The 18204-nt window shown below is 32.2% G+C and overlaps 1 protein-coding gene across 3 annotated transcripts; it reads right to left on the bottom strand.

Annotated features, from left to right (window-relative positions):
* Positions 1–197: 197 nt before the first annotated feature.
* On the bottom strand, positions 198–17942 carry LOC111674632. Of its 3 annotated transcripts, XM_023435290.2 has the most exons (8): positions 17788–17942; positions 9390–11363; positions 8805–9317; positions 8684–8742; positions 8461–8621; positions 2746–8402; positions 2590–2677; positions 198–447 (listed from the first exon to the last, which is right to left on the bottom strand). In XM_023435290.2, the coding sequence occupies exons 1-8, from the start codon at positions 17823–17825 to the stop codon at positions 310–312; spliced, it is 8628 nt and encodes a 2875-aa protein (XP_023291058.2). In that variant the 5' UTR covers positions 17826–17942; the 3' UTR covers positions 198–309. The 3 variants fall into 3 exon arrangements, with proteins under 3 accessions (XP_023291058.2, XP_023291057.2, XP_023291059.2); XM_023435289.2 differs by having other exon boundaries at positions 8805–11363; XM_023435291.2 differs by lacking the exon at positions 17788–17942 and adding an exon at positions 11924–12408 and having other exon boundaries at positions 8805–11363.
* Between the last annotated feature and the right edge of the window lie 262 nt (positions 17943–18204).

Consider the following 18204-nt stretch of genomic DNA (forward strand, 5'->3'; position numbering starts at 1 on the left):
AGTTAACAAGTTCTATAAAGAAATTGTTATTTCAAACTATAATCGTGTAGTAACAAAACAATAATTCAAATTGATTGTTGTTTTTTTTGAGTAAATTTCTTATTAAAGCATTGCTTTATATAAATTATTAAAAAAAAGTATAATTTTATAACCAAATGAAAAAGAAATATTGCTAAAAATAACTAGATTTCATATAAATATGTATATGCAGCTTTAAAAAATAGCTTAAATAATTATTAATATTTACAAACTACAACTGTTTTCTTTTTTAAACATTTGACATAAACATCATTTTGTATTAGAGCAGATTTAATCATCAATTAATATCGGTTCATCTAAAGAGCTGTCACTTACAGTCACACTCGTTGTAGAAGTGTTAGTATTTTTAGACGTTCCTGTAGTACCACTAGGAGTCTTTGTTTTACGTACAAGCAAAGATTTTTGATGCTAAAAAGATAAATTTAAAAAATTAGTTAATTTTGTTATTTTAAAGGCAAATTTAAAAACAAAAATATTTTTTTTATATAGAAATTTTTCGATATTACGAAAAATGTATATAAAATTTTCGAAAAATTTTACTTTTTAAAGGAAATTTTCTAAAAATTCGCTTTTTAATATAGGAAATATTCGAAAAATTTATTTTTTAAGGAAATTTCCGAAAACCCTTTCTTATAAGAAATTTTTCAATTTTTTTCAGATAATTTAAAAAAAATAGGTTTTTATAGGAAATTTTCGAAAAATTCCCCTTTTTAAATTAAATTTCCAAATAATCACTTTCTTATAGGAAATTTTTAAATTTAAAAAAAAATGTTCAAAAATACGTTTTCTATACGTTAAATGTCCCTTTTTATAGGAAATTTTGAAAAAATTCCCTTTTTATATATATATATATATTTTTTAATTTTCGACAAATTCCCTCTTTATATGTAATTTTAAAAAATTCCCTTTTTTATAGGAAAATTTCGAAAACCTTTTTTTACAGGGAACTTTCGAAAATTTCCCTTTATTTTATTTATTTCATTTTTAATTTGTAGGAAATTTTCGTTAAATTCCTTTTTTACAAGAAGTTTTCGAAAAATTCCCTTTTAATAAGAAATTCTCAACAAATTCCCTCTTTATAGAAAATTTCCAAAAAATTCCCCCTTTAATAAGAAAGTCTCAACAAATTCCCATTATAAGAAATTTTCGAAAAATTCCTTTTTTTATAGGAAAATTTCGAAAAATCATTTTTTTTATAGGAAAATTTCAAAAAATTCCCTTTTAATAGGAAATTTTTGAAAAATTCCCTTTTTATAGGAAATTTTTGAAAAATTCCCTTTTTATAGGAAATTTTTGAAAAATTCCCTTTTTATAGGAAATTTTTGAAAAATTCCCTTTTTAAGGAAATTTTTGAAAAATTCCCTTTTTATAGGAAATTTTTGAAAAATTCCCTTTTTATAGGAAATTTTTGAAAAATTCCCTTTTTATAGGAAATTTTTGAAAAATTCCCTTTTTATAGGAAATTTTTGAAAAATTCCCTTTTTATAGGAAATTTTTGAAAAATTCCCTTTTTATAGGAAATTTTTGAAAAATTCCCTTTTTATAGGAAATTTTTGAAAAATTCCCTTTTTATAGGAAATTTTTGAAAAATTCCCTTTTTATAGGAAATTTTTGAAAAATTTCCTTTTTATAGGAAATTTTTGAAAAATTCTCTTTTTATAGGAAATTTTTGAAAAATTCCCTTTTTATAGGAAATTTTTGAAAAATTCCCTTTTTATAGGAAATTTTTGAAAAATTCCCTTTTTATAGGAAATTTTTGAAAAATTCCCTTTTTATAGGAAATTTTTGAAAAATTCCCTTTTTATAGGAAATTTTTGAAAAATTCCCTTTTTATAGGAAATTTTCTAAAATTCCTTTTTTTTATAAGAAATTTTCAAAAGTTCCCTTTTAATTGGAAATTTCAGAAATGAAATTTATAAGAAATTTTCGACAAATTCCGCTTTTTTATAGGAAATTTTCGAAAAAATTCTTTTTTTTACAGAAAATTTTCGAAAAATTCCATTTTTTATAGATAAATTTCCAAAATTTTCAAAAAATACTTTTTCTAAATAAAATGTTCGAAAAATTCCCTTTTTATAGGAAAATTTTTAAAAATTCCTTGTTTATAAGAAATTTTTGATTTTTTTTTAAGAAATTTTCCACAAATTCCCATTTTTATAGGAAATGTTCAAAAAATTCCCTTTTTATGAAAAATTTCGAAAAATTCTGTTTTTATAAAAATTTTTTTAGGAAAATTTTCAAAAAATTGTCTTTCTTTTAGAAAACTTTCGAAAACTTAATTGGAATTTTTCGAAAAATTCCTTTTTTCAGTGAAATTTAAAAAAAAACTTTCCTTCTTTCACAAAATTTTTTTTTACAGGAATTTATAGAAAAATTCCATTTGTTCATACAAATTAGGAAAACTTTTTTTAGGAATTTATCGGGAAACTCTACTTTTTTATAATAATTTATCGAAAATTCCATTTTTTCATAAGATTTTTCTCCAAAAAAATATTTTCTAAAATTTTCCTCTTTTTTATATGGAATTGTAATAATACATTTAAAACTTACATTTTGCATTTGTACAGCCTTGCTAGCGGCCACAAACTGCCATAGTGCAGTTGTATTTTGGCCCTCCTTGCCAGTTTTACTAATATATCTACAAAAAAAAACAACAAGAAAAAATTAAAATTTAAAGCGTCACTAATAACCAACACAAAAACTTACTTATTAAGATAATTATTGACAGCTGTCAAACCCTGTAACTTCAATATACCCACAGAAGGTACTTTAACATAAAATTCATCGGCCACACGTTTGGCAACAAACTTCTGATTACAATGAGTAGCAGACACAATATAGCCGTATTGTATGTGAGAGGGTGGTGATGGTACTGCTGGTACTTGATCATTCAAATCGTTGATAACAATTGAATTGGGAGTATTTGTAAACGTTGTTGAATTCTTATCTGTATTATGGGTTTTTTGTGGAGAACCAAATGATTGTACTTTACTTATGGTTAATGTGTTGGTGGGATTTAATGAAGCTGTCTCTGTAGGAGATGGGGTGGTTATCGTGGAGGTTGTTGAAGATGATGCTGTACATGTAGAAGAGGGGGAAACCGCAATCGGTGAAGATGCAGGGGTTATAATGTTTGATGTTATCGAAATTGCATTAGGGTTTGCCGGAGTTATGGTGGCTTTGATGGCAGGCAATATTTGCAAGGGCATTGTTGGTGAAGCAGCTGCTGTTGGTGATGACGTTGATTTTTTGTTAGAGGTAACACTTATGGCTGGCTTATTTAACATGTCCTGCACTTGTTGCACGGTTAAAGTTGTGGGTGAATCTGATGTCGTTTGATTTGTTGAGACTATAGCCGACGAAGTGGTTAGGGGTTTAGCTGATGTTTGCGTGGCTGCTGCAGAAGAACTTATTATTTTCTGTACTTTAAGAGACACAGACGATCGTCTAAAAGGGAAAGGATTTGAATTATCATCGGTTGGAGAGCAGGAAGTTGGATTCATTTTTGGTGCTATAGGTCTAGGTGTTGAAAATGTCGGTACAATATCTGGTTGTTTTGTACAAAGCATAGAATTTATCAATGTCCTTTTGTTAGACACATTAATTGGTGGACTGTTTGATGTTCTTTTGATAGACGCAGTAGATGGATTGTTTAATGTTCTTTTGTTGGCTACAGTTACCGTACTTGTGCTATTTGTGACCGCTATTGTACTTGTATTAAAACGTGTGGGAAATTTAATATTTTTGTAAACAGGAAATGTGGAAAGAAGATTTGTTGGCGAAACTGTAGTTGACACAAGTTGTTGTCTAATAAGAGAATTTGTGGTATTGGTAACAGTTTTTTTATTTGTTGTTGGCAAAGTTGTTGTGTTTGTTGTTTCAGTTGAAGCTGCAGCAGATTTACTGGGTTTTATGAGAATCGAGGCCGTCGGTTCATCACCATCATCCATAAAATTAACATCAAATACAATAGGTGCCTTTGGTTTTGCTGCCGTAGTAGTTGTGTTAGTAGGTGTAGCTGTTGTGTTTGTTTCCATAGGCATTTGTATAGCATTTGTTTCTATGTGGCGTAGTTTTGAAATTTTTGTTGAACCCACGGTTGTTACAACTTCGGGAGTTAACATGGGCGGAGTAGTTACTTCTTCGGTTACAGTCAAGGGATTTATTTGTATATCTTCAGCATTTTCGGGTAATATCTTTTTAATAACCGCATCAACAGCTAAATTTTCCGACATTTTGTCATATTTATTCGAGCAAAATAATGAAATGCGCCTGCGTTTTATGGCTCCCGCTTCTAAGGATGGCCTGGTATTATTCATTGTCTTTTTATTGCCAACGCTGTTCATCATTTCATTTGTCTGAGATGGCAAAGTTGTGGAAACTGTTGTTGTTGTCGGCTTGTTATAAATGTTAGTAGACGATGTTGTTACTATTGTTGTAGCGGCTGGAGTTGAAGGAGTAGATGAAGTTATAAAGATGGTTGATGAATAAGGAGCTTCAGGTGGCGCTGTTTTAATACCAGTTATAACAGCATTTGTAGGCAAATTAATAAGAGGAGTTGTTGGTGTTACCTCAAGCGTGGGTGGTGGTGCGGCTGGTGTTATACCAGTTATTATGGTATTTGGTGGCAATGTTAAAATTGGCAATGGTTTGTTTGTAACCGACATTGCCGGTACATTTATAACAACTGGAGACGAGCTATTTGTCGGGTTCAAAGGTTTTATAATGGTATTTGTATTTGGCACCTTAAGTAAAGATTGTGATGATGTGGCAAGTATTGGAGAGTTCATGCTTACAGCTTGAGATGTTACAATGGATTGTATGGCTGGTCCAGCAGTTAAGTTATTGATTTGTGATGTTAAACTATTAAGATTACCAATTCTACCAGAGTTTTTCACCATACTAGGAATACTCTCCGTATTTTCTTCCGAGTCATCTTCTATTATCATACAATCTTCATCGTCTTCATCATCAATATTGGAATTTCCTTCTTGATTACTATTATTGGATGGTTTAGCAGTAGTAGCTGTTATTTCCTTATTAATATCGTTTGTTTGTAAAGATATTGTTGTGCCTGTTGTGGTAGACAACAGTGATTCCGTTGCACTTGTATTTATTACTCCGTTTATATTAACATTCATCTCAAATTGTGTTTTTCCTTTAAGATGTATTAACCAAAATGCTTTAGTTTTCTCTTCCGGCTTCTTAACGATATTGTGTTGCAATTGATATAGCTCTCTCAACATCATTTGACCATCCACACTTTGCAACAATATTAATGTAGGCGATTTCATATCCATTGTTAAAGGACCAAAATAGATTTTTCTACCCGACTTGGGTGTAACAAATGCATCGAAGGGAGCATTTTGAAAGAATTGTAATTTGACAATTTTACTCTTTTGTCTGGCAAAGTTTATGACCTTTTGTATACGATCCAGCGAAACAAGATCACGAAAATCTGGTACGAATATATGTGAGAAATCATTGTGTAAATCGAGTACCAACCATTTATGATCCAATTTGTGTAGTTCCGGCAGAAAGATTTCATTAAGATCACTTTGGGTTACACTACGAAACTCGATGTTGGAACTCATTTTACTATATGAATCCATTTTTAGCAAATTATTCGATTGTGCCATGTCGACTTTACGTTTGCGTGAGTTAATCTTAGCGATTATTTTGCCCGGCTCTATGTCAGTTTGTTTGTTGGCTTTTGGTGTTAGATCTATAGAATTTTGTGCTGGCGTTTGTTCTACGGTCAACGTTTGTGGCGTTATTGGTTTCGGTTGTTGCTGCAATTGGCTCAGTAAAGTTGTATGTTGATTTGAAAATTGTTGTGTTGTTGCTGCTGCTGTTGTTGGGGGTGTGTGTTGTACGTTGGTTATTCTACGTGTAGGCATAATCTGTGCTATTTTTGGTGCGATTTGTGGCTGTTGTGCTGCAGTCGTTGCCGGTTTTGTAATTTTTGTTGTTTTCACATTCATTTGCGAGCTGCTGCTAGTCCATTGATTGCTGGTTACTTTCTCCTTTTTCTTTTGCTCCTTTTGTCTCTGTTTCACCAGCAGCGAACATAGAACATTGATTTTTTTCGTTAAAGAAGGATGAGTTTCAGGTGTTGGTTTATTGCAGGCCATGGTGGGATCAGATTTTAAGAAACCTTTAACCACCCAATGTGAATCTTTACCCTGCATAACCACCGCTAATTTTTCAGTTTCTTTGTTGCGAAATTTCTGCAAAAGCATTTTGCCCATTAATGGCATTTTATCCGGTTTTAAAGCGGTAATATTTACAATGCCCATAGCACCTGCAATCAATGGCATCATATTACGTATTGTTACCACAAAAAATGTGTCATCTTTCATTTTCACTTGCCAGACATAGGCGAAACCCTCGCAAAATGCATCTAGAAAATTGCACCATTTCATAATGCATAAAATATCTGGATTGGGGGTGGGTATAATGTGTGATTCTCTTTGTAGGGCACAGTCTATATCCTGCATCTTTTTGCTAACCAAAGAATTCATGGTTTTAATGACACTATTATAAACATCTCTAACATTTTCATTATCCATGTCTAAAGTAAAAGCTGTGCCCGACTCCTTGGCAGTAGTATTAGGGCCCAATAAAACGTTTGAGGAATTTGCAGTTTGTTGATTTTGTGCTTGAGCAAAGGCAGCCGAGTGAACTGAGGTGGCTGAGGTGAAATCTAATGATTGTTCCTCGTTTAGTTTTGCTGTAGAAGTAGGCTTTTGAGCATTAGCCTTAACGTTTAGTGAAAAGCAACTTGATATTTTTGGCACTTTTAAGGCTTCTAGAGCTGCTTCAGTTGCGGCACTTGTTTCATTAAGAGCCATTGCCTTTGGCGCAGGTTGTATGGGTTTATCTTGTACCTTAGTATTCTCTTCTGTTAAGTTAGCACATTTCTTAACTGTTATTACCCCACCACTAGAACAGATTTGGAAGTGTTTAGTAGGCTCTGTAGTTTCCATATCGGGTGTAATTTTTTCAAATGAACTGCATGATCTAGTGCTAGATGAAGTTAATTGAGTATTTTCATCTCTATCTTTTAGCAAAGCGCTGGAACTACTAGGCTGTTCTTCGTCATCTTCTAAAAGATCTACAACTTCATTGACCAGCAAAAACTTTTTCTGTGCTTTCTCGCTAGTTATTAAAATTTGATTTGCTGGTGGAGGCTGCTGTTCAACAGCCACTTCATTAACCACACCATCGTCGGTTTGTTCATTTAGATTAGCTTCATCAGTTCTATTAGTCTTCTTCTGATTTTCTGCATCAATTTTATGATAATATACCGATCTCATAACATGTTCATTTAGTAGCAGTCTAGTTTGTTCATTTTCATTCTCTTTGATAAATTTCAAAATACTTAACCTGCGTCGACGATTGCAATAGAGAAACATGCGCCTGGGTGTGGGTATATGGCGTCGGCAGCTATCTTCGCGTGTCTGATAAAAACGTTTACGCACTTCATGTAAACTTCTTCTAGATTTTTTCTCTATACGACCACTTTTTACACTTGAATCCTTTAAATATTCATCATCTCCTACTTCATCAGCATCATCTTCATCAGATTTCGAATCTTCTCTACTTATCTCTTCTGCTGTTGCTTTTTCCGCAAGTTTTTCCCGTTTATTGCGTTTTCTTTCTTTAATCCAATCCTCATCATTACACTTATCGTCCTCATCACAACTATTATCTTGTTGTTTTTCATCATTATCAACAGTTTCAGCTTCCATATCTTCATCTTCTTCAGCCTCACTATTATTCTCAGCTTTTTTCTTTTTCTTTTCCACTTTCTCGAAAGTGTATTTAGCCTTAACGCTTACATTGTAATCGTATTCCAATTTTTGTTCAGCCTCATGCTCTATAGTGGTATTGACTTCTTCCTTTTCAATAATCATCGGTTTACCCTCCACTGCACGACCTTTACAGAAACATTTATATAAATTATGCACCATACACCAGGGAGCTATATTATCCATTTCTTGTAATGGCACTAAATTAACTGTACAATGTTTTAATTGTTCTAAAATGGAATCCTTAACATAGACCGGTTCATGCACTTCTTTGATTTCTATAGCTAAATGTTTTTCATTATCTATGGTTGTTAAGGCTGCTCTTTTCGGTGAATTTCTACGCTGCTCATCTTCGGTGTCGGTGAAATCTTCATAGCGTTTGGGTGCTTTAGTACAGCGGCGTTTTTTGTCATTGTTTGTTTCATTAATAAGTAGAGTTTCATTTTCTGTGAGCACCACCGTGGAGGTGAACTCCTTTTCCATGCGTGCAAGACGGGCGGTGGCTTTGCGGCGCAACATAAAAGCATCCTCAGTGGTAAGAGTGCGACCCTGAAAAAAGGAGATTCAATAAAAGAACTTATACCTTTGATGTTTATTCTTTACTCACTTCTGTCTCGAGACGCATTATACGTGATTGAGCTGTTGACTTGCAAGTACACTCCAACATGCATTTTGTCTTACCACAGTGTTCACGCATAGGCGCTGTTTCTTCCAAACTAACACAAATACAACCCATTTGACAATACTCTTTGGAACAAGGTTTTTTATCTGGAAAATCCGTTAAAAAAGTTGCAAATTTTAAACTTAATCTTAACTTTTTAAAAACCTACCATTTCCGGGTTTAACAGCTGCATCTATAATGGTGGCATTAAGACGTTTAAGTTCCATTCTAAAATAAGTTTTTTTAATTATATTAAAATCTACTTGAGATTTATAAATTTCAAAACTTACAATAAACTATTTTGTTTTTTATACTTTTTCATATTCCCGGCTACTGCTGTTGCTGAAGCAGCTATTGCTGGTCTTTCAAAATGTTTAAAATCCTGTTTGTTATTGGTTTTCGTTAAACTATTTACCGCTTCGCCATTATTCAAACCATCTGGATCGGTTTTGATAAAAGAGTTCTCACTACAACTAATGGCCACGGTATTAATCATATCGCTAACCACATCGGCGCATTCTAAAAGTACATCATCAGTTTGATCCAAGTTTTGACGAAAAGAAAAATCAGTTTTTGGCACCAATTCTCTATCTTCCAAACATTTTTCAAACGATTGATCTAACTTCTCCGAACGATCAACAACACGTCGTACCAAAATATGATTACGATCGTTAAGATATGGTATAACAAACGTATAGGATTTTCTTAACTCTGGTGTAGTGAAAGTCTTGGCCGCTGCTTGTTCCACTTCTTTAAGCGATTTGGGTTGTTGCAGTGTCGAAACACTAAATTCCGCCCACTCTCTGGAAATATCATGATGAGGCAAAATATATTGTAAATAACGTTTGGCTATTTCATGTAAAGGTTTGCCATACTCAGGAAAAACTTCTAATTCAACAGTGGGCATACGAACCACAGCCATACTGCCACCGGCCAAAAGCAAAGCCGCCGTATCATCATCTAAAGGTTTCTGGAAGGTCTTGTGTGACAAGGGACATGGTTTGAACACAGCCGGCAGGGGACCTTTGTTGAGTTTTTTCGTCTTTTCTGCTACCGTCTTGATGGGCTTCAAATATTGCCAAACCCTATCGTCTGCACAATGTTCAGGACATTCTTTGGGCGGTTTAATGGCACGACTTACATAAGGGGTCTTATGAAACTCGTCATTGTTGCCACGTGCTCCCCTAAGACGCACTTTGTATGAGCCATGATCAACATCTAAAATTTGATAATAGTATTTATTAAATTCGGTGTTTATGAAAGAAGCTGCATTCCAGCCGTTGCGTGTAAAGGACATAGATGAGTTTGCTGACTGGGCCATAATTTGACTGGCACTCTTCACCTTTTGGGTGCGCATTCTCCTCTGCAATTCCCTATAAATGCTAGCCTCATTGTTAATAATAGCCAAGCGATAATTTTTCGAAAACTTTTGCAAATATTGCTTTCGTTCAGCTACCGTACGAAACTTGAGTAAATTTTCTGGCACAGCCGGCATGTCAAAGGGTGGTGGTATAGTTTTAGGTGTCATCAGTCCCTCCATATCTCTGGCAAATATTTTACTCTTTATTATCGATTTATCTTCATCAATACTGTAATTAGTTTCCAAATCATTGACACGCATGTACTCGTTCAAGGACTCGCTTACGAAAACTGAGTTTTTATTGTTCTTAGTGGAATGTGGTACTATAGGGGTCATCAGCATACCGGGTATACGTTCACAGTCATCAAAGCCTAAAAATTCATCTGTTGAATCCATAGAATGTTCATGATGATGCTGATAACCCTCTTTAAGTGAGCTGGATGATGGCAATCTCGCTAGACTTTCTTTTGCCTTTGTGACTGATGAATTGCTAGTTTGAGTTGTTGCCTTAATGTTACTGCCACTAACTTTGCACATAAGCATGTCTAAGAAATTCAAGCCAGTTTTAAGTTTACCAGTTTGTAATGTACTGGTTTCTGTGTGAGATTTTTCAGTTTTTTCATCTGTGTCCAGCTGTTTAACAGGTTGTATATTTTCCTGTGTAGTTATTTGTTTTTCTGGTGTAGATTCCAAGTTAATTTGCCAATCTTCTGGAGTTTCTATAGTTGCAGATTCGTCAAGCGTTTCTTCTCGGTCACTAGTCGCATTTGACTTCATTATATCTAAGGGGGCGTTAATACCATCTCTTCGAGCTTTTAAACTATCTAACTGTTCTTTTAATTTTTTCCTAACATCATCTACACTATTCCTATCAGACTTTTGTTTCTCTACTTTTTTCATTTCATCATCTTCCGTACTCTTATCGTTCTCTGATTCTCTGACATTTGTAGCGGTTTCTTCTGGCTTAGAACTGCTTGCAATTAATGGCTGATGTCTCCTGCCATTTTTTAATAATTCCAATTGTTGTTTCAACTGTTTGCTTACATCTTCATTGCTACCACTTGACGTTTGTTCGGCTGTTGTTTCTTCTTTGTTTTTCTGTCTTTCCGTCAACTCTTCGTAGATCACTTCTTCAACGTATTCCTTAATGCCTAAATGAGTTTTTTGCCAAGCCACTATACGTTTAGACCACTGTTTGATGTTCTGTCGCATACGCTTGAACATTTTACGATTCGACTGATCGAAGAGTACACGCCTTAAGCGATAGTATATTATGAATACACGATTTTCCTTGCGTACCGCATATCGTTTAATAACTATTCGTGGCCAGGTTTCAAACCATATAAACTTTTCGATATTTTCCAAATTATAACGCAGGAATTCGGTGGAGACTTTATGCTTTCGCTGTAGGCGGCGAAATATTCGCCAATCATTTTCTGTTAGTCTAATCATTGTTTTCAATTTTCGACTAATTGTGGCAGGTGTTGGCCTATAAAGGAAAGTAATGAAATAGAAACTATTATATTTGTAATCATTTGTAATAGGCGACTGTAGCAGCTACTATAGTGTCGACCATAGCGCCTACTAGTATCGACCATAGATTAGACTTCTGTGACAACTACAATGTCGACTATTGTGTTGACTGTAGGGTTTTCAATAGAATCGACTGTAGTATCGAATATAGTACGGACTTTGGAATCGGAATACTTTAGAGTTTTCATATAGATTTGTTTACATTGTAAAATATATCCAATATATTGTTTCATCATTATTTATTAAATTTATTTAAATATTTATCTAATTTTTACAAAATTTTTCAATTCCATTTTAAATTTCACCTTTTTGTTTCATTTCCGTTTTTTAGCAAAAAACGCTAAATTATAAATGTTTGGCAACACTGTTTTTAAACTTCATATACATACACACCACTATATTAAACTAGCATATTCATCGATTCTTTTGGAATAGAAATCTTTTAAAACACAATAAGTGTAACAGAGCTCTTTAAACCAGAAAATATCTTAAGAAATAAAATACAAACATTCTTACCTTAATATTGTTAATATGTTAACATTCGTTTCTCAATTAACAAACATTAAATACGTTTTGTTTAGTTTTCCACAGGAAAAAATATTTCATTTAAAAATAAATAATAATACACCACACAACAACATTCTGTGTGTATTTGAAATGAAGCAGGGATATATAATACAACAATAAGAACAACAAACACCCACTTTGCAAATGGCGTGTATATATGGTATTATGTGTGCGTGTGTATGTGTGCAAATGCTCCGCCGCAAACACTATAGAATCACTTCAGCTTTTCTTTTTTATTAAAAAATCATATTTATACACACATTTTCATTTTAAATTTCTAATTAAACTATTTTCTCACACTTCAATTGCATTTTTCACACATCTTTTTAATTTAAAACTTCTTGTTTCACCTTAAAAATTTGTATAAATAAATGAAAAAATTTACTGATGTATGATCGCAAATCTTTTGCTTGACGTTTATTATACTTGTGTTTCTTGTTTTATTCTGTTCCCCCTTTAAAAAAAATGACTGTCAAAACAAAAATCAGTTGTTGTGAGAGAAATGTGGTGGATGTTGTATGAAACGTTGAGTTTTTCCTTTTGAGCGGGAGTTTGGTTAATTAATCACATGTTTTTTGTTTACACTGGTGAAAAGCATAATTTTTGTTTGTAGTATGCGTGTGTGTGTGTGCTGCAAAATGTATCACTGTTAAAATGTTGAAAAAACTGGCGGCATTTTGTTTGTGTTTCACATGTTCTGTGAATAGATTTGAGTAAATGTGTGCTTTAGTGATAAACACTGGTAAAACAGCTGATTATGGTGGCGTTTGGTAATAATGAAAGAAGAAAGCATGTGCTTTATTTTGCAAGTCACTATTTTTTTTGAGGTTAGGTATAATCAAAAATATTCTTTGTTTTTTGCTTTTGTATTATTTTGTATAAAAAATAAACGGATTAGTATAAAATATTTTTAGTAAAAACAAATACATATATTAATTAAAATGTTAAACATAATAAATTTGTCTATTAAAAGTCAGATACAATAGAACTGAAACAATTTCATAGAATCAATCACAGCGGAATTATTTTACACACATTTTTTGAACAATTATAATTTGGTGAAACAATGGTATTACATCACCAATTCCAAAAAATTGAGATCGTTGTAATGCGAAATGTGATACTTGTTATTAAATCAAAATTGTGACCAGTACTTTTATTGATTACAAGGTATGATGCTTTGTCACTGGGTAAACAGAGGCGTCACGAGCAAAAAACTATGTCCCTCTCTTACGCACAACACTTAACACAAACATTTTAGCTGTTTTTTATAGTCCTCTTTCCACAATTGTTTACAAAAGCCGCAGAAAACCTGATTTTAGATTTTTGTAAATGTCAAATGTGACTAATTGATTTTTGAACCAGAGACCAATAAATACTTTTCTAACAAGTTTTGAAAAAAAACTTTTAGGCAATATTTGAAATTTTTTTTTGGGTTAATGTGACTCACTGAAGGGAGAAGATATATATAATTACGTCACGAATATGGCCAAAAACGGGAATTTTTTAAATTTAAAAACATGATATCTGGAATATCTGATGTGACGAAGATTATGAAGCGAAACCTTCTGAAAAAAAGCTGTTCATTGTTTTCATTTCTGACTGAAAAGTTGGCAACATAGTTAACTGCTCTTAAATCCACAACTGAAAAACACAATCATCGGTTAAATTCCACCTAAATTTATTCCAAATGTAATCTAAAAGCAAGTTAAACTTAGCTTAACTGAGTTAACTACTCAGTTAAAGCGTCCTTAACTTAAGGATTTTACTAAAAATTTAGATGGTAACACGAATACCAAAAGAAACATGTAAATATAACAATGTTGCCAATAAAAATACCAATATCAATACAAAAGCACAGCGAAGCACCTGGAGTGTGCTTCGCTGTATTCCTATAGCAATTATCTCGATAATGACGTGTTTTTTTCAATAATTTTTCGTACTATTTAAAATGTTTCACCTAACTTGGCTAAGTATTATATGAAGGTATTGATCTGAATCAGAATTTAGAAAAACTTTCTTCGTCTCCAGACATTTCCGTGGTATACAGTTAAAATCAGCAGAGTTCCTCACACAAGGGGCAATTTAATCATATTACATGTATGTGAATTGGCAACACTGAAATGTTCTTTGTTTTACATTCTAAAGTTTTGTTTTAACATATATATTTTCTTATAAACATGTGCTATCATAACCTATCTTGAAATTATTGCAAATAATTTGATGAAAATCACAACATAATATAATTCCGAATAAATCTTTAGTTGGAAAACCATTTTTCATTCAACTTGCTACAAAAATTCTGCTTTATTTGCAAAGATACACATTTTGTGAGAGCTGCTGATATTTTGATAAATTTATATAAAACACAATTTATAAACTAATATATTCGATCACTAACAATTACAAAAATTTTAACTTTTTGCAAAGAAAGTTGTTGATAAACATAAATTATTAAATTAACCTAAAATACCTGTTAAACACAATGGAATTTACTTTTTTTTCTTATTAAGTAAGCAAAACCTAGTTGCAATCTTTCATTTGACAGTTCGTAAATGAAGTACATACACACAATACATGCTCACAATAAATAAGATACAGTGTTGAAAGTAGTTATAGAAACAAATTAACAAAAGACAAATTATTTGCAAAACATTTTCCGCTATCGTTTATTAATAAAGTGTACTATTGCAATAACTGTATTTTTTGCTTATTAAGAGATAATGTATATTCAAAGTAGGGCTAGACGAAAAAACAAATAATAAGTTATATTACTTACATGATTTAAGGACAGTCAGGCTTGTGTTTGTTGACAAGCTTTCGAGCGAACTGCGTCTCACTCGCACTTATTTAATATATATCTTCTTATAACAGTTTCCAATTATAAACTGATGGAGAGTATTTAATTTCTGGTGGATACCATATAAACTTTGGTGGAGACCAAATAATATAACTTTCTATAAGAAAATATAGGTCGCTTGGTATAGTTTCTACGCACATACATGCAATAACCTGACAATATAATTACTAAAATTATGAAAGAGAACAAAACGCCATAGGTCCATAATTAAAGTGACGCCAATAAAGGTAATACTCTTAAGCTGGAGGTCCACATAACGCGTTGTACGTTTTTCTTGCATTCTATGCGTCTGTCAAAAAAGTGGAATCTATGTATTTATATGCTGACAGTTACAAGAACAAAAGCATAGAATGCTTAAAGTAGATCTACTTGGTACTTTTATAAGCGTAACAAGCGGCGAAAAACACAGAAGTTTTTAAAAATAAAACAAAAAATGTACGCGTCAAAAGTGTCGTTTGTTACTTGAAGCGTAGAACGCGAAGGAGGTATGAAAAGCACGTAATGCTTTGACGAGTGAAGAGTGGACCTCCGGCTTTATTTTTAGTTTTATTTTAATTTTTCGTTGCATATTCATATGGTAACGTTGTTAAGAGAATAATTACATAAAAATTACATAAAGCGGTAATTCAGGTCTGAGTCAGACCTGGTTTACACTGGGAAACTTTTGATTTTTGTGTGTGAGAGAAAGAAATAATAACCATCTGTTTCTTTCACCCCCAAAAGTTTCCCAGTGTGAAGCAGGTCTTAGGGAACAACTCTCGAGTCTTTCCGATTGTTTTTAAATGCGTTCAGGCTTATGTCTGTTGCCCGACTTTCGGCATATTAAAGTTATGTGTTGTTTGCGTAACCTCGTGCTTTCGTATCACCTCAAGTGAGGTTATGGTTTATTGGTGGAGACCATAGAATACTCAAACATTTTAACTAGTGGAGACTACAAAATACTCACTATATAACCTGGTGGATACCATTAAAACTCTAAAACTTTTTTCTGGTGGAGACCAAATAATACTTTTGATACAATTAAGTTCAGTGCTCCAACTATATGAAGGTTAAGGTCGTATGGTGGGGTTTCTCCGGACACACGGAGAATATGATTATAATACAACGCCATCCTAATTAAACCCCGAAAAAAGGTTTATGTAATTAAATAAAATTTTAAGGTCGAAAGCGCTTAGCTTCAATTATGATCTGCATGTTTTATTCGAACCTATTTGACATTTCGATTACGTTTCCGCATTCGGTTACGCTACGATCGTAAAAAAGAAGAATCAAATGCATTTCATTTCAACGCTTTACTATTGTGTGTATTCTGTATTTGTGTGTATTCTGTATTATTAGTTACTCCAGAAGAGACGTCGAATGGAAATGCAGAATACCAATGTTGGTAGTCAGAGAAAATTTCTACTCCATAAGAGACCAAGTAATTTTTTTATTGAGATTGCTTTTATCTCAAAAAGCATGAATATTTGTATCTACTCTGTGTTACGATCGTAACTAAGTTTTGTTAGTTGTTATGGTGTTCAGTGGTTGTTATTTTAGTAACGGAGCGTCGAATGGAAATGCAAAATACCTACGTTGCCAACCAGAGAAAATTTTTATTCGAATCAAAATTCAGAATACTGCTAATTATATAGCGGTCAAGCCTGGGATCTAGTTACTCCATAAGAGACCGAGTAATTTTGTTCATTGAGATTGCGTTCATCTCAAAAAGCATGAATATTTATTGATCTTAAAGTTAAAATTATTTTGGATTTGAAAACTTTAAAGGACATGGAATTCTATTAAATGAAATTAATTATGTACATACACCCAGCAAAAATTCGGTAATGGGTTGTACTTTAATAACCACTTACTTTTCAATGACTATTTACTTGCCGTCTGCATTACTTTGAAGTACTCGAGTAATGACTTTGTTTAAATCTGAAATTGAAGTACTTTATTTTCGGCTGACATTTTGTTAAGAATTGTATTTTATAAAAAATTAAACAACATTAATTTTGTATCTGAAAACCATTATTTGACGCACAATAAAATAGCTATGCAGTGGTGCAATGAGTAGAATATTTATCTAACAAACCGAAGTCCCTGGTTTGTATTCTTACTGGCTACTTATTATAAACAAAACAACTTACTCAACAACTTCTTTGTAAGCAAAACATACTTCCTTAACTTCCTATTTGTAAGCGAGCGTAAAAGTACTAGCCTCCCAATGACATCACCGTGTTAAAATAATGAAATGTAAGTTTTTCCTTAGCATATGTCTATAACCTAAAGAAAAAGCAAAGAAAATACACACCATCTCTAATCTTATGACCAATACTGTGGTCATGTATAACAAAAAACATTATACGAAAGATATTGATAAGACGAAAGAAAATGGGCTCTTGCATGAAAAGGTAAAAAAATCCAGACAAACATATTTAATGCGCAGGACATTGACCATTATTTGAAATTGTTTATTTTACAAAAATAAATATATGTTCCATATGATAAAGTTATTTTTACTTAAAACAATATCAAAAACTAACCTCAAATTAGAGATTTGTTTTTTTTTTTTTTGCAGAAAATAGTGACAAATATTTATGGTTTAAATTAAATACAAACAATATGACATCATTTAGTAAGAATAATTCTTAATAACGTTGAATGAAAGTTTTAAAAGAAATTAGCAAATTTTTAACTAAATATAAATTTCACACACAAAACTGTACTTCCGCAGATCACTTGTAGAAGAGCATAAAAAACAAAATGTCTACCGTCGTCACGAAGTTGGAAAAATGAAAACAAGAAAAAAAGAGCTTTGCAAAAAAAAAAACATCAACGACTTATTATACACACTTAATTTAATAATACTATACACTAGTTTTTTTTTTCTTTCTCATATAAAACCCTACCCTTGTTGGCAGCCAACAAATTTTCTTAAATTATTTCTTACAAAATAAAAATAGCTTACCGCGTTATGCATTTGGTTTGTTGCAAAGAATTTAACATAAATTCTTTAATATTTTACAGTTTTAAGGAATATTTAACCTTTTTTTTCAAAGTTTTAGTTAAACAATTTGCACACACGATAGAATTTTATGTGTCAACAAAACTTCGATTAATTCACTTGACATTTGCTTTCATAACACACCAGAAAATGAAAACAAGAGAATAGGAGACAGTGAGAAAAGGAGAGAGAGAGAAAAGTGAACATTGCATATAGAGAAACGTAGTGGTAAATGAAATGTGGTGAATATAACGAAATGACCTTGTAAGGGGAAGGAATATTTAAAACAAAATGCATTTGTTTAAATGACAAAAAAAAAAAAAAACAAACAAAAGCTAGCAGCTGGTTTTGTTTACATACACAATGAAAGATAGAGTTTTT

This window comes from Lucilia cuprina, chromosome 6, assembly GCF_022045245.1.
Source record: "Lucilia cuprina isolate Lc7/37 chromosome 6, ASM2204524v1, whole genome shotgun sequence".
Classification (NCBI taxonomy): domain Eukaryota; kingdom Metazoa; phylum Arthropoda; class Insecta; order Diptera; family Calliphoridae; genus Lucilia; species Lucilia cuprina.

What these genes read in the sequence shown, in the direction of transcription:
- LOC111674632 (XM_023435289.2), bottom strand. Translation starts at nt 17,825, where the DNA reads ATGTTAAATTCTTTGCAACAAACCAAATGCATAACGCG. An exon ending in AAAAAACAAAATAGTTTATT is followed by an intron (nt 8,743 to 8,804) that starts GTAAGTTTTGAA and finishes AACTTATTTTAG; the next exon opens with AATGGAACTTAAACGTCTTA. An exon ending in AGGCTGTACAAATGCAAAAT is followed by an intron (nt 448 to 2,589) that starts GTAAGTTTTAAA and finishes TTATCTTTTTAG; the next exon opens with CATCAAAAATCTTTGCTTGT.